The sequence below is a fragment of the Callorhinus ursinus genome, unplaced genomic scaffold, assembly GCF_003265705.2.
Source record: "Callorhinus ursinus isolate GAN/ISIS: 27379988/994484 unplaced genomic scaffold, GSC_fseal_2.0 scaffold13, whole genome shotgun sequence".
In the NCBI taxonomy this organism is placed as follows: Eukaryota; Metazoa; Chordata; class Mammalia; order Carnivora; family Otariidae; genus Callorhinus; species Callorhinus ursinus.
In genome coordinates, this window is record NW_027397075.1 from 6,317,669 (window position 1) to 6,329,567 (window position 11,899).

Below are 11,899 nucleotides of genomic sequence, written 5' to 3' on the forward strand. Positions count from 1 at the left end.
TTTTTTGCTAGATGATTTGTCTTTAGACAGTAGTTCTCCAGCTTGGCCTCACATAGAGGCCTCATATTTAAAATGTATCAATGCCCATGGGACACCTGGGTGGCTCAGACAGTTAAGTGACTGCCTTCTGCTCAAGTCACGATCCCAGGGTCCTGGGATCAAGTCCCGGTGTCAGGCTCCTTGCTCAGTGGGGAGCTTGCTTCTTTCTTTGCCTACATCTCCCCCTGCTTGTGTGCTCTCTCTCACTCCCTCTCCCCCTGACAAATAAATAAATAAAATCTTTAAAAAAAATAAAAATGTATCAATGCCCACATCTTACCCAAGACCAATTAAATCAGAGTCTGCAGATGGGTTAAGTTTAAGATTCCCCCAGGTGATTTTAACGTGCAACCAACAGTGCAAACCACTAGTCTAAGGAATCCCCTTTCTACAGCGAGATATAATTTCACACTCATTAGGATGGCTATTTTTTTTTTTAAGAGAGACAGAGGGAGGTGGGAAGAGAAAGGATCTTAATCCTGCAGGGCTTGATCTCATGACCTGAGCTGAAATCAAGAGTTGGATGCTTAACCGACTGAGCCACCCGGGAGCCCCTAGGATGGCTATTATTAAAACAAACAAAACATAAAGTAATCCATGCTGATAATGATGTGGAGAAATCGGAACACTTGTGCACTGCTGGTAAAAATGTAAAATGGTTTAGCCGTGGGGTACCTGGGTGGTTCAGATCATGATCTTGGGGTCCTGGGATTGAGCCCCACGTGGATCTCTGCACTCAGCAGGGAGTCTCTTTCTCCCTCTCCCTCTGCTCCTTCCCCTGCTCATGCTCTCTCTCTCTCTCTCAGATAAATTCTTTTTTTTTTTAAAGATTTTATTTATTTTTGACAGAGAGAGTGTACAAGCAGGGGGAGCAGCAGGCAGAGGGAGAGGAAGAAGCAGGCTCCCTGCTGAGCAGGGAGCCCGATGCAGGGCTCGATCCCAGGACCCTGGGATCATGACCTGAGCCGAAGGCGGACGCCCAACCATCTGAGCCACCCAGGCGCCCCTCAAATAAATAAATTCTTTAAAAAAAAAATTAAGATAATATCTCCTTAAAAAAATGGTTTAGCCTTGGGGGCCTTGGGTGGCTCAGTCAGTTAAGCATCTGCCCTTGGCTCAGGTCATGATCTCAGGGTCCCAGGATTGAGCGCTGCATTGGGCTCCCTGCTCAGCGGGGAGTCTGCCTCTCACTCTCCTTTGTGTTCTCTCTCTCTCAAGTAAATAAAGTCTTTTTTAAAAAATGGTTTAGCCTTGTGAAAAACAGTATGGAGCATTCAAATTCACAACAGCATTATTCCAAAAAGGTGGAAGCAAGCCAAGTGTCCACTGACAGATGAATGGATAAACAAAACACACACACACACAAACACACACACACACTGGAAAATTATTCAGCCCTAAAAAAGGAAGGAAATTCTGACATATGCTGTAACATGGATGAACCTTGAGGATATTATGCTAAGTTATACAATATTTGTATAGGATCACTGTAGGATTCCATTTATATGAGGTGCCTAGAGTAGTTGAAGTCCCTCTGAAACAGAAAATAGCATGGTGGTTACCAGGGACTGGGGGAGAGGAGAATGGGGAGCTAGGGTTTCATGGGTATAGCATTTCAGGTTGGAAAAATGGAAGAGTTCTGGAGCTGGATGGTGGTGATGGTTGCACAACTGTGTGAAATGTACTTAATACCACTGAGCTATATACTTATAATTGGTTCACGCGGTGAATATTATCTCGTGTATATTTTACCATAATACAAAGAGATGTCCTTTTCAAGAATGGGTGTCTGACCCAATTCATGCCAATGGCATGGGGGAGACACCTCCTGGAGGGTTTCTGGGAAAAACTTCCTCATTCTTAGAAGAGAGCCGCAGGATGAGATGCTGTCTATTGTTTCTCTGGACTTGGCACCTGGGGATCTGCAGCCGTCTTGGGCCCTGCCTGAGGATGAAGCCAACGTCCAAGGCAGCAGATAAATGGAAAGGAACAGGCCCTTGATGATGTCATTAAGCTCCTGACCCAATGGACTAAGAAGTCAGTCCTATCTTAGGGTTTATTGTTAGAAATAAGACAACAGGCAGAGAATAGAGTCATTTATGCTAAGCCCACATCAACAAACTGAGACAACTTAATTTCAGTGTTGGCCTCTCCCAGAAATGGCATCTTCAATCAGTCAATCAGGAATCACCTGGTCAGCACTAATGAGGTCATCTGCCTGATAGACCTCTGCCATCTGCCAAAGGAAAGTGACCTTGCCACAACCAATCTTCCTTTTTTTTTTTTTTTAGATTTTATTTATTTATTTGTCAGAGAGAGAGAAAGCACAAGCGGGGGAGTGGCAGACAGAAGGGGAAGCAGGCTCCCCGCTGAGCAAGGAGCCAGATGAGACTCAATCCCAGGACCCCAGGACCATGACCTGAGCCGAAGGCAGACGCTTAACCACCTGAGCCACCCAGGCACCCTCCAATCTTCCTTTTTGCTAGCATAATTTCCTTGTCCCACTCCCTTCTGCCTGTAGAAGTCTTTCATTTTGTTCAGCTCTTCGAGCTCCCTTCTGTCTGCTAGATGGGAAGCTGTTTAATTCATGAATCACTGAACAAAGCCAATAAGATCTTTAAAATTTCACCAGTTGAATTTTTAACATAGTTATGTAAAATAATACATTTCTTATGGCTAAATCTAATTTGAATGGAAATTTCTGCAACTTGTTTTCTGAAAGGATACCTTTGGTAGAAAACATGTTTGGAAATAACCTAACAGCCTATCAGTAGGAAAATGGACAAATAAAAAAGAAGTATAAACATAGATGGATTTACTCTATAGCAGTTAAAAGACAAACACAGGGACTGAAAAGTAGGCTTTACATATTCTTTTTTTTTTTAAGATTTTATTTATTTATTTGACAGAGAGAGAGACAGCGAGAGCAGGAACACAAGCAGGGGGAAGAGGAGAGGGAGAAGCAGGCTTCCCGCTGAGCAGGGAGCCCGATGTGGGACTCGAGCCCAGGACCCCGGGATCATGACCTGAGCCGAAGGTAGACGCTTAACAACTGAGCCACCCAGGAGCCCCAAATAAAATCTTTTTTAAGAAATAAAAATGTCTGGGCACCTGGGTGGCTCAGTTGGTTGGGAGACTGCCTTTGGCTCAGGTCATGATCCTGGAGTCCCGGGATCGAATCCCGCATTGGGCTCCCTGCTCAGCGGGGAGTCTACTTCTCCCTCTGACCCTCTTCCCTCTCGTGCTCTCTATCTCTCATTCTCTCTCTCTCAAATAAATAAATAAAATCTTTAAAAAAAAGGAAATAAAAATGTCTTTAAGTTACAAAAGCAATTTGCTCGTCATTGAATGAATGGATACATAAGCAGTGGTACGTGCCTACGATGGAATATTACTCAGCCATGAAAAGAAATGAGGTACTGATACATGCTACAATGTGGATGAACCTTGAAAACTCTATGCTAAGTGAAAGAAGCCAGGTACAAAAGGTTGTCTATTGTGTAACTCCTTTTATATGAATGTCTAGAATAGGTAAATCTAGAGATAGAAAGGAGATTGGTGGTTGTCAGGGGCAGGAAGGAGAGGAGAATGGGGAGCATGTTTCCATGGGAATGGGAACAATTCCTGGAACAGTCATGGGTTTCCTTGTGCCATGATAAAAATGTTTTGGTACTGGACAAAGGTGGTGGTTGCACAACATTGTGAATGCACTGATTACACCTGAATTGTTCACTTTATTTTTATTTCTTAATTTATTTTTATTTCTTATTTATTTTTTTAAGATTTCATTTATTTATTTGAGAGAGAGCGAGAGCAAGAGAGAGCAGAACACAAGCCGGGAGAGAGGCAGAGGGAGAGGGAGAAGCAGGCTCCTTGCTGAGCCAGAAGCCCGATGTGGGACTCGATCCCAGAACCCTGGGATCATGACCTGAGCTGAAAGCAGATGCTTAACCAAATGAACCACCCAGATGCCCCATTTATTTATTTATTTTTAATAAATTTAAAAAAATTTTATTTTAGAGAGAAAGAGCATGAGCAGGAGGGGCAGAGGGAGAGAGAATTTCAAGCAGACTCTGTGCTGAGCGTGGAGCCAGATGTGGGGCTTGATCTCACCACCCTGAGATCATGACCTGAGTCAAAACCAAGAGTAGGATGTTCAACTAACTGCACCACCCAGGCGCCCCTGAATCGTTTATTTGAAAATGGTTCATTTTATATTATGTGAATTTCACCTCATTTTCTTTTTTTAAAGATTTTATTTATTTATTTGAGAGAGAGAGAATGAGAGATAGAGAGCATGAGAGGGAAGAGGGTCAGAGGGAGAAGCAGACTCCCCGCTGAGCAGGGAGCCTGATATGGGACTCGATCCCGGGACTCCAGGATCATGACCTGAGCCGAAGGCAGTTGCTTAACCAACTGAGCCACCCAGGCGCCCTCACCTCATTTTTAAAAAGTTTTATTTTTTTAAGTAATCCCTATACCCAACATGGGGCTCTGAACTCACGATCCTGAGATCAGGATCAAGAGTCGCATGCTCTTCAGACTGAGCCAGCGAGGCACCCTGATAAAAGAATTTTTTTTTTAAGATTTTATTTATTTATTTGAGAGAGAGAGAATGAGAGACAGAGAGCACGAGAGGGAAGAGGGTCAGAGGGAGAAGCAGACTCCCTGCTGAGCAGGGAGCCCGATGCAGGACTTGATCCCGGGACTCCAGGATCATGACCTGAGCCAAAGGCAGTCGCTTAACCAACTGAGCCACCCAGGCGCCCGATAAAAGAATTTTTTAAAGCAATTTGTTTCTTGTAGGAAAATCCAAACATAAAAGTATAGTAAAAAATTGCAATTTCTTCTTCTAGCTGCTCTCCATTCCACATCCAATCCCACCCCACAAATACACCTTCCATTAACAATTTAATATGTAACTATTCACACTTTAAAAAGTTTTATAACAAAGAGATACATATGTCTCTTTCTCTCTCAAATGTTTACTGAGCACTTTACCCATGCCAGGCAATGTTGCAAGCCATGAGAACACAATAGCAAATAACAGAGTCGTGGAATTAATTTTCCAGTAGGAGGAGATGGGTAGTAAGCATGGGAACAAATAAGAATTTCAGATTGTGATAAGGCATCTGAAAAAATAAAACTGGGCAAGAGGGTAGAGAGTGATGTGGGTTGGTGTAGGGCCAAGGTGGTTAGGAGAGGACACATTGGCACTGAATGACAATGAGCTAGAGAGGTGAAGATCTAGGGAAGGAGCATTCCAGGGAGAGGAAAAATCTAGGTGTTTTTAAAGAAATAGGATTACACTAGATACACTGATCCGCGGTATATTCTACACATACAAGGTATATTGCTCTTGCCTACTTCATCATATATTATAAATGGATTTCCCCATCAGCACCTAGTCTGTGTCACTCTTTTTTGATAGCTGCATATTATTCCATACTGTTGCTATCCATCATGTATTTAATCAGAATTTCCCTGTTGATGGACATTTAGGTTGTTTCTGGTTTGGAGCTGCTGCAAAAATGCTGGAAAGGACAGCTTTTTACACTTGCATTCACATTTCTACAGAAAACATTTCCAGGAGTGGCCCTGCTACCTCAGTGTCCATGTGTGTGCACATGTTTTCATCCACTAAACCCCTGGGATGGCCATGAGTTTTCATATCAGCCTCATGTTCAGAAGCATAAAAGATAAACTTTTATTTGTTTAGGTGTGGAGCTCTTTGCGGGGCTTGAACTCATGACCCTGAGATGAAGACCTGAGCTTGAAATCAAGAGTGGGACGCCTAGCAGACTGAGCCACCCAGGTGCCCCCTAAAAGATAAGCTTTTATTTATTTATTTATTTAAAGATTTTATTTATTTATTTGAGAGAGAGAGAATGAGAGACAGAGAGCATGAGAGGGAAGAGGGTCAGAGGGAGAAGCAGACTCCCTGCTGAGCAGGGAGCCCGATGTGGGACTCGATCCCGGGACTCCAGGATCATGACCTGAGCCAAAGGCGGTCGCTTAACCAACTGAGCCACCCAGACACCCCCTGATTCACTTTAAAGGCAGAATATCTAAGTGAGGAGAGGAAGATGGCAGAGCACAAAAGAGAGAGAATACTAGGAATGCCAGCTGGTGGGGCTTGCATCGGAAGATGGGAACTCTCTGTCGTGGAAAGGCTCAGACCTTGAATAAGCATGGCGTTGTCAAGTACAGCGGTTGTCAGGCTAACCCTGTGTGTGCATCACAGCACAGAGCAGGATGTCCTTGGGAAAGCTCTCTTAAAGTTGATAGTCCTGTGTCTCAACAGCCCTAAGTGAGTATAAAAGGGCAGTATCACCGGAAACTTCCTATTGATGCACTGATTCATTCAGTGAAACATTTGTTAAGCACGTTTCCTATGCCAGGCATCACACCGGGCGTTGGGAATATAAAGAAGATGAAAAGATGCTGACCTCAAGTCTCTCAATCTTAGCACAACAACAATTATCAAGAAGAGCTTCTCATTTTCCTGCTGGAGCAGTGCCTCAACCCTGGCAGGTCAAGGCTTTTGAAAACCAATGGAGTGGATTCTTTCCTGAATTTCCATAATTATCCTATTCAGGGACCTGACATCAACTGCTTTTCTAAGCAGCTGGTCTCAGCGGTTTTTGTCTTTGTCTCTAGAAAAACCCCGCAGGCACAAAGACACTGCTAATTTAATTTGATGTGAAGAGCTAACCTAAGAGGGATCCATCATCCAGTGCCCTATGGGTGATCCACGTTGAAGTATGGCATCCAATGATAAAGCAGTTGGAGGACAGTGTGGGTCACTCTTTGAGTCAGCTGCTTGTTTTGACATTTGTGTGTGTGTGTGTCGACTTTGTTTTTAGGAGTAGGTTAGGGGGTGCCAATCTTGAGTGAGAAGGCACTTTCTTTTGGACACACTGTATTTTCTTCCTGTTGTGAATACAAGATAAAAATATTTATCTCAATAGCAATGCAGGTCTCCCTTATATGAAGGAGTTTTTATATCAATTGTTAGTAAGTTCTGAGTAAATTTGAGGGCAATCACTTAATACCAACTTTAAAGTGGGACACTCCTAAGAAAGATTTCAATGGGTCTTCAGAGAACTATATTAATAGTATGTAACCTGAACTTTCTATTTATCTGGGGACTACATCATCTATCATGGAAAAAAAGAAAAATCAATGTCCAGAAGATTTCAGGGAGCACTGACCACAGATCTGAAGAAAAACTTAAAGCCAGGCTTGTTATAACGGAGGTCCCTGGTTTCTTCACATTTACAGCACTTGATATCTCAAGTATTAAGAAGAGTTCAGGAAAAAGGGGCACCTGGGTGGCTTGGTCGTTGAGCATCTGCCTTCGGCTCAGGTCATGATCCCGGGGTCTTGGGATCGAGCCCCACATCGGGCTCCCTGCTCAGCGGGAAAGCCTGCTTCTCCCTCTCCCACTCCCCCTGCTTGTGTTCCCTCTCTCGATGTAACATACGGTTGTTAAGAAACATCTATTCTCTGTGTGTCTACGCGTTTACTCTGTAATTTTTAGCAGGTTAGTTGCACTCTTGTCTGGACTCCTTGGAGAAAATGTCAACAATATGTTTTTCCCCGTTTGGGCTCCGCATGGGTGAATTACAGGAAAACTTAACAGGTACTCAGAACAACGTTATTTTCCTACTTTATGTAATTGGGTCCAAGTATTTATCTTTCGCTTCCCCCCCACCCCCATGTTTACCTAAACGCAGTCTGCCCGCGTGAGAAGCAGTCAATAAAACACTACGGGAATACTCGAGCAAATCCTATCGTTCAGAAAAAAAACACTTCACCTAATGATGCGTATAGAAGCTGGACGCACCAAAATAACCGTATTCGTTGGATACAGCTGGATACATTATGGAAGAGGCCAATCCTCTGTTTAATTTGCAAGGCCCTTGGCCGGGAGGAGGGAGTGATGGAAAAGTTTGGGTGAAGGCTTTAAATGAATAGTCTAACAGACGGTGAGTCATTCCAAGTTTCCAGTTAATAATCCCCTGTGCCGGGGCAGAGCCTGGGCCCGAGCGCTTTACGAGCCACACTACAGTTTAAGTTGTACTGTCTCACGGTTTTATTCTCTTCTACCAAATGAATACATAAAATGTAAGACGCGCAGCGTCGGCTTTGAAATGTAGGGCAAAATCTGGCTGGGGGCGGGGAGAAGGAAGGTGGAAAGAGAGCACAAGGTAGGGAGACTGAGAAGCAGAGAGCGCACAGGCTGGTGATGCGAGAAGGAAGAATTCCAGGAGGGGAGCGCTGTGTTCTGCGCCTTAGAACTGCTGTCCGTTTCCCCGCATCCTGTGCCCAACAGGACGGCGAGGACCACCCCGGGGTCTGAGGTGTCGCGCAAAGACGCGCCCCCACCCCTGCCCCCACCAAGTGACAGGTGGGGCCGCGGAGCGACTACTGGACCTCCGCCTCCTCGCGCTGCCTGCCGGGAGCCAGAGCCGCTTCCGGTTGCTCTGGGGTTCGGAACTCCGACTCCCGTCGGCTCCCGGGAAAACCGCAGCGGGGTCGTGCGGGTGCTGCCGGAACTCGTAGTTCCATCTGCTGCAGCGCCTCATAGCCGGAAACTGGGAAGGGCAGGGCCAAGAACTACCGAGGCGAAGGTACGGGTGGCAGGGAGGGGTCAATCCGCGCCGGCGTGGGGTTGGCGGTGAGGCGGTCCGAGGTGGTTGGGGTTGGGTGGGAGGAGATCCGCTCGCACACACGAGGAGGGTTGAGCCGCCGCCGCCGTTGTCGCGAGTGCGGAGTTGGGACTGGAGCCTTCGCCGCGACAACGCCGGGGATTGTGTCGCTAGCCCCTGGCCCCTCTGCCTCGCCGCTTCGCCGGGTCATCGCGGCCTCCTCCTGCCCGGTCCGTCGCCCCCGCCTCCATTTCCCGCCCTCTCTTCACCACACACACGGCCCCCCCGATCATGGATCCGGGCAGTGGCGGTGGTGGCGGCGGCGGCGGCGGGAGCAGCAGCGGCAGCAGCAGCAGCGACTCGGCGCCCGACTGCTGGGACCAGGCGGACATGGAAGCCCCCGGGCCGGGCCCGTGTGGCGGCGGCGGCGGCCCCTTGGCGGCGGCAGCGACGGCGGCGACCGAGGCCCAGCGTGAGCACCTCAGTGCGGCCTTCAGCCGGCAACTCAACGTCAACGCCAAGCCCTTCGTGCCCAACGTCCACGCCGCCGAGTTCGTGCCGTCCTTCCTGCGGGGCCCGGCCCAGCAGCCGCCGCCCCCAGCTGGCGCCGCCACCCCCAACCACGGAGCCGGCAGCGGCGCGGGAGGCCCTCCGGGTAAAGGGCCGGGATGCGCGGGGCGGCCTCGGGGCGCGGGAGGAAGCCGGGCTAGGCGAGGGCGGGAGCAGCCGGCCTGGGCCCGGAGCCCAGTGGGGCTGGGGGTGGGCTGGGGTCCGGTGGGCTCGGGCGGCGCGCCGCGCGGGGCCGGGTGGCACGTGGAGCGCTGACAGCGGCGCCGGGCGCGGGTAGCCCTGGGTGGGGCGGCCCGGGGCCGGGGAGGCGGCCTGCGCGGGGCGGCGGCGGCGGCGGCGGCGAAGGGCCGGGCGGGGCGGGGGCGGGGGCGGCGTGCGGGATACACCCGCGGGGCCTGGAGGCCGCCCCCTCCCCGGGGGGGGGGGGCCGCAGCCACCCCCTGGCAGTGGGGACCGTATGGGACGGAGAGGGGGCCGCGGCAGGTCAGTGCCACGAGGCCTAGAAGTGAGGACAGATGGAGCCACGAGTGGGTCGGGTGGGCGTTGAGAGATCCGAGGAGTTGGCGAGGACGAGTGCTCGAGTTTTCCCTTCACCTTCGGCCGAGCCGAGAGAGTCTCTTGCTGCAATTTCTATTATTGAGACTGTAATCGCGTTTTAAATGTCTGTGACACGGAACCGTCCTGAAAGAATCCCAAGATGCATTGCAGCCTTGTGATACGGCCGAAACTGTTGACTATCGATACAAAGATCTCGTTCACCCTTAGCATTTGTAAGCTTGTAAAGTTCACAAAGTGTCAGGAAGTTTATAAGAGTTCCTCACTTAAACGTTAATGTGTTAGGAAACTACATTGATCTGTGTGCCCTTTTCCTTAAGTGGGACTGGGCTTTTCTTCTTAGTGACACGTTTGGAATTTTCATTGCGTTAAAATCGTTTACCTTACTCAGGTTGCTTGGAATAACTCGCTCTGTCTCTGTTACTGTGTCAGCAGTGAGTCTGTTCACACACTTGAGCATTTGTTAGGACTTAGTAGTTGTCACGTGCCATTCTCATCAGCGCTGGTAGGCCTTCTTTCTGTGGTTTCAAGTCAAGTTCGGTCTTTAAAAATCTTGCCGTGTTCTGCTTCATTGTGTTAGCATGCTTTCGGGAACTGATTTATAGGAATGTCAAATCAGAGAACTTTATACCTCCCAGATACAGGTGCTTATGTTAGGAACTGTCCGTATTGATTAAAGAGAAAAAGGAGAAGGTGGAATGTCCTTCCCATTATCTAACCAGGGTATTGGGGACTGGGTCATAGATGTTCCCAACAATTTGTGTGTGAGAATGGGTTGTTGATTTCTCTTTAAAGTTCTAAATTGTGGTATTTCTTAGATAAGTGGACATCATAAAAGTGCTCTGGGAGGTTAGTTTCTTAAGAAATTTTTGCTATAGTTTTCTCTCTAGAGGCAAAAAGAGTTTGAAGAAATACTTTTGCAAAGTGTATATGTGAATACACAGTTTGGATTTGATTGTTTTATTGACTAGTATTTTATTTGTATAGGCACTTGTTATTTCCTTTTGAATAGGAAATTCAGTTATTTATTTATTTATTTTTTGCTTAGATCCAGCCATTTTGGCTGCTGGAACTAGTTCATTACCAGCTTCTAAAAGTGTCTGTTTCCCCATACTTTATCATGGGTAGATTCCTTTTATCCAGCCATTTTCTTTTTGCCCCCCCCCCTTCCTTTGGAGGCTCCAGCACCACTTGGGCTACACCTAGAACTCCGTTTGCAGGGGATGTAGCCATCAGCCATCAAAGGACAGTCGTCCTTAGCGCAATAGTCAGGAATAATGGTTATTGTTGAGTGGTTAGGCAGTACCTCTTAGGTGGGGGGGATTGCTTTTCTCTTCCTGGTATCTGCCAATTTCGGCTTTATCTTAACCCTTTTCTCTGTGACACTGCTAGAAGTGGGAGATGTAAAAGTGTGTGGGGAAGTGGTTGTTGGTAAGAAAATTCCCTACATTGTGGTCAGGTTTTTCTTTTTTTATTGGAAACCTATATTGGTGTTACTGATTTTATCAGATGCTTCTACAAAATGCCTGTTAATTTTAAAAAATAATCCTCTGTAGGATGTTTATTTAGAAAAGAATAGGGTGCCTGAGTGGCTTAGTCAGTTAAGGTCTGCCTTCGGTTTGGGTCATGATCCCAGAGTCCTGGGATCGAGCCCCGCCCCCCTAATTGGGCTCCCTGCTCAGCCGGGAGTCTGCTTCTCCCTCCCGCTCCCCCTGCTTGTGCTCTCTCTCTCTGTCAAATAAATAAAATCTTAAAAAATAGAATAGATTTTTAAATTGAGGTCCAGAGTTATGTTGGATTGCATGTTCCAGCCCATTCAGGTCCGTAAAATACCACCGTTAGAGCAGGGAAGTGTGCTTGGAAGAAGCAGGGAAAAAGTTGGAAGTAGCACTTAGATTGAAATTCACAAAGTGGGGGGGAACCATAAGATTTGCAAGTTTTTTTTATAGTGAGGAAATAGTAGGGCAAGCATGTTTTCTTTTGTTGTTAAGCCATAGCTGAAATTTGTGGTGGGTGTGTTTTGAAATATCAGGAGAGCTCTTGAAGGAGTCTGTCTAGACTAGAGCACCAGAGTGAATGAC

General features: G+C 47.3%; 1 protein-coding gene across 3 annotated transcripts in view; it reads left to right on the plus strand.

Annotated features, from left to right (window-relative positions):
- The first annotated feature begins 8,618 nt into the window (after positions 1-8,618).
- GSPT1 (G1 to S phase transition 1) overlaps positions 8,619-11,899 on the plus strand; it is a 38,812-nt gene continuing 35,531 nt past the window's right edge. For 2 of the 3 annotated variants that reach the window (XM_025855531.2, XM_073899504.1), the window contains exon 1: positions 8,704-9,348. In XM_025855531.2, the coding sequence (XP_025711316.1) occupies positions 8,985-9,348 (364 nt within the window). In that variant the 5' untranslated portion in view covers positions 8,704-8,984. Of the gene's footprint in view, positions 8,676-8,703; positions 9,349-11,899 lie in introns of those variants that run through there. The other variant, XM_025855533.2, reaches the window with a different exon arrangement.